General features: G+C 49.4%; 1 protein-coding gene across 1 annotated transcript in view; it reads left to right on the top strand.

Annotated features, from left to right (window-relative positions):
* Positions 1 to 1264, top strand: part of LOC106813401 (AMP deaminase 2-like) — a 15581-nt gene that overhangs the window by 5362 nt on the left and 8955 nt on the right. Inside the window, exons 6-7 of the mRNA XM_014817538.1 lie at positions 157 to 320; positions 735 to 855. Coding sequence (XP_014673024.1) covers positions 157 to 320; positions 735 to 855 — 285 coding nt within the window. The remainder of the gene's footprint in view (positions 1 to 156; positions 321 to 734; positions 856 to 1264) is intronic.

The following is a 1264-nucleotide window of genomic DNA, read 5'->3' as shown; positions in this document are numbered from 1 at the left end:
TGACCATGAGTGACCGTGAGTGACCGTGAGTGACCGTGAGTGACCGTGACCGACCATGAGTGACCGTGAGTGACCATGAGTGGCTGTGACTAACCGTGAGTGACCGTGACCGACCGTGACCGACCGTGCTTGACCGTGGGTGACCGCTGGCTGCAGGTGACAGGACTGGACAGCGTGGACGATGAGAGTAAGGTGGAGAGCAGCTCGTTCCTCGAGGACACGCCGACGCCCGAGGAGTGGACGGACGACGACAACCCGCCCTACGCCTACTATCTCTACTACACCTACGCTAACATGGCCATACTCAATCACTTCAGGAGGTGAGTACATGCGCGGGGGAGGGGGGAGGGGCAGGCGCACGCATGACGATACATGGGTACCTGATCATTGATTGATTGATTAATTGATTGATTGATTGATTGATTGATTGACTGTAGGGCGTGAGGGCTGATGGAACTAATACTACTACTACCTTACTGTGTTGATAGATTGGTGGATGAATGGATTAATTGATTTATTGATTGGTTGATTGACTGCAGTGAGCAAGGGTTGAAAACGATCGTACTGAGGCCTCAATTTGTTGACAGATTAATTGATCAATATAATTTATAGATTAATTGATCAATATAATTTATAGATTAATTGATCAATATAATTTATAGATTAATTGATCAATATAATTTATAGATTATTTGATTGGTTTATTGATTGATTGATATATTGATTGATTTCAGGGAGCGAGGGCTGAACACGATCGTACTGAGGCCACACTGCGGGGAGGCGGGAGGCGTCGATCACATGGTCACCGGATTCCTTCTCGGAGAGAACATCTCTCACGGACTACAGCTGCGCAAGGTTCGCTAAACGTTCCTCACCGTGTGTTCGCACCCTTCCCATGTTCACCACGCGACGCGTGCGTTCGTACCCCGTCCTAAATACGTTCCCCTCGCGATCGCGAGCGATTTGGTGAAGCGTTGTTCGCGTGACGTTGCAATGTGTTCGTTTTACTTTTCGTGTCTTCGTCTTAATGTCAGAATCTTACTCATTTGTTCCGCGAATGAACCACGTGGGTTCCTGCCCTTCTTAGTCATGTCCTCGCGCGCAAAGGGGGTTCCTACCGTTCTAAGCCATGTTCTCTCGCGCAAAGTGGGTTCCCGCTGTTCAAACCATGTTTCACAAACATGTAAGAGGCGTTCCTGCAACCTGTTCACACGCTACGTTGACACCTGCGTCTCGTTACGACCCCCCCACCCCCGCAACCCCC

Source organism: Priapulus caudatus, unplaced genomic scaffold, assembly GCF_000485595.1.
Source record: "Priapulus caudatus unplaced genomic scaffold, Priapulus_caudatus-5.0.1 Scaffold767, whole genome shotgun sequence".
NCBI classification, from domain to species: Eukaryota; Metazoa; Priapulida; class Priapulimorpha; order Priapulimorphida; family Priapulidae; genus Priapulus; species Priapulus caudatus.
This window is presented reverse-complemented; position numbering and strand designations above follow the sequence as displayed.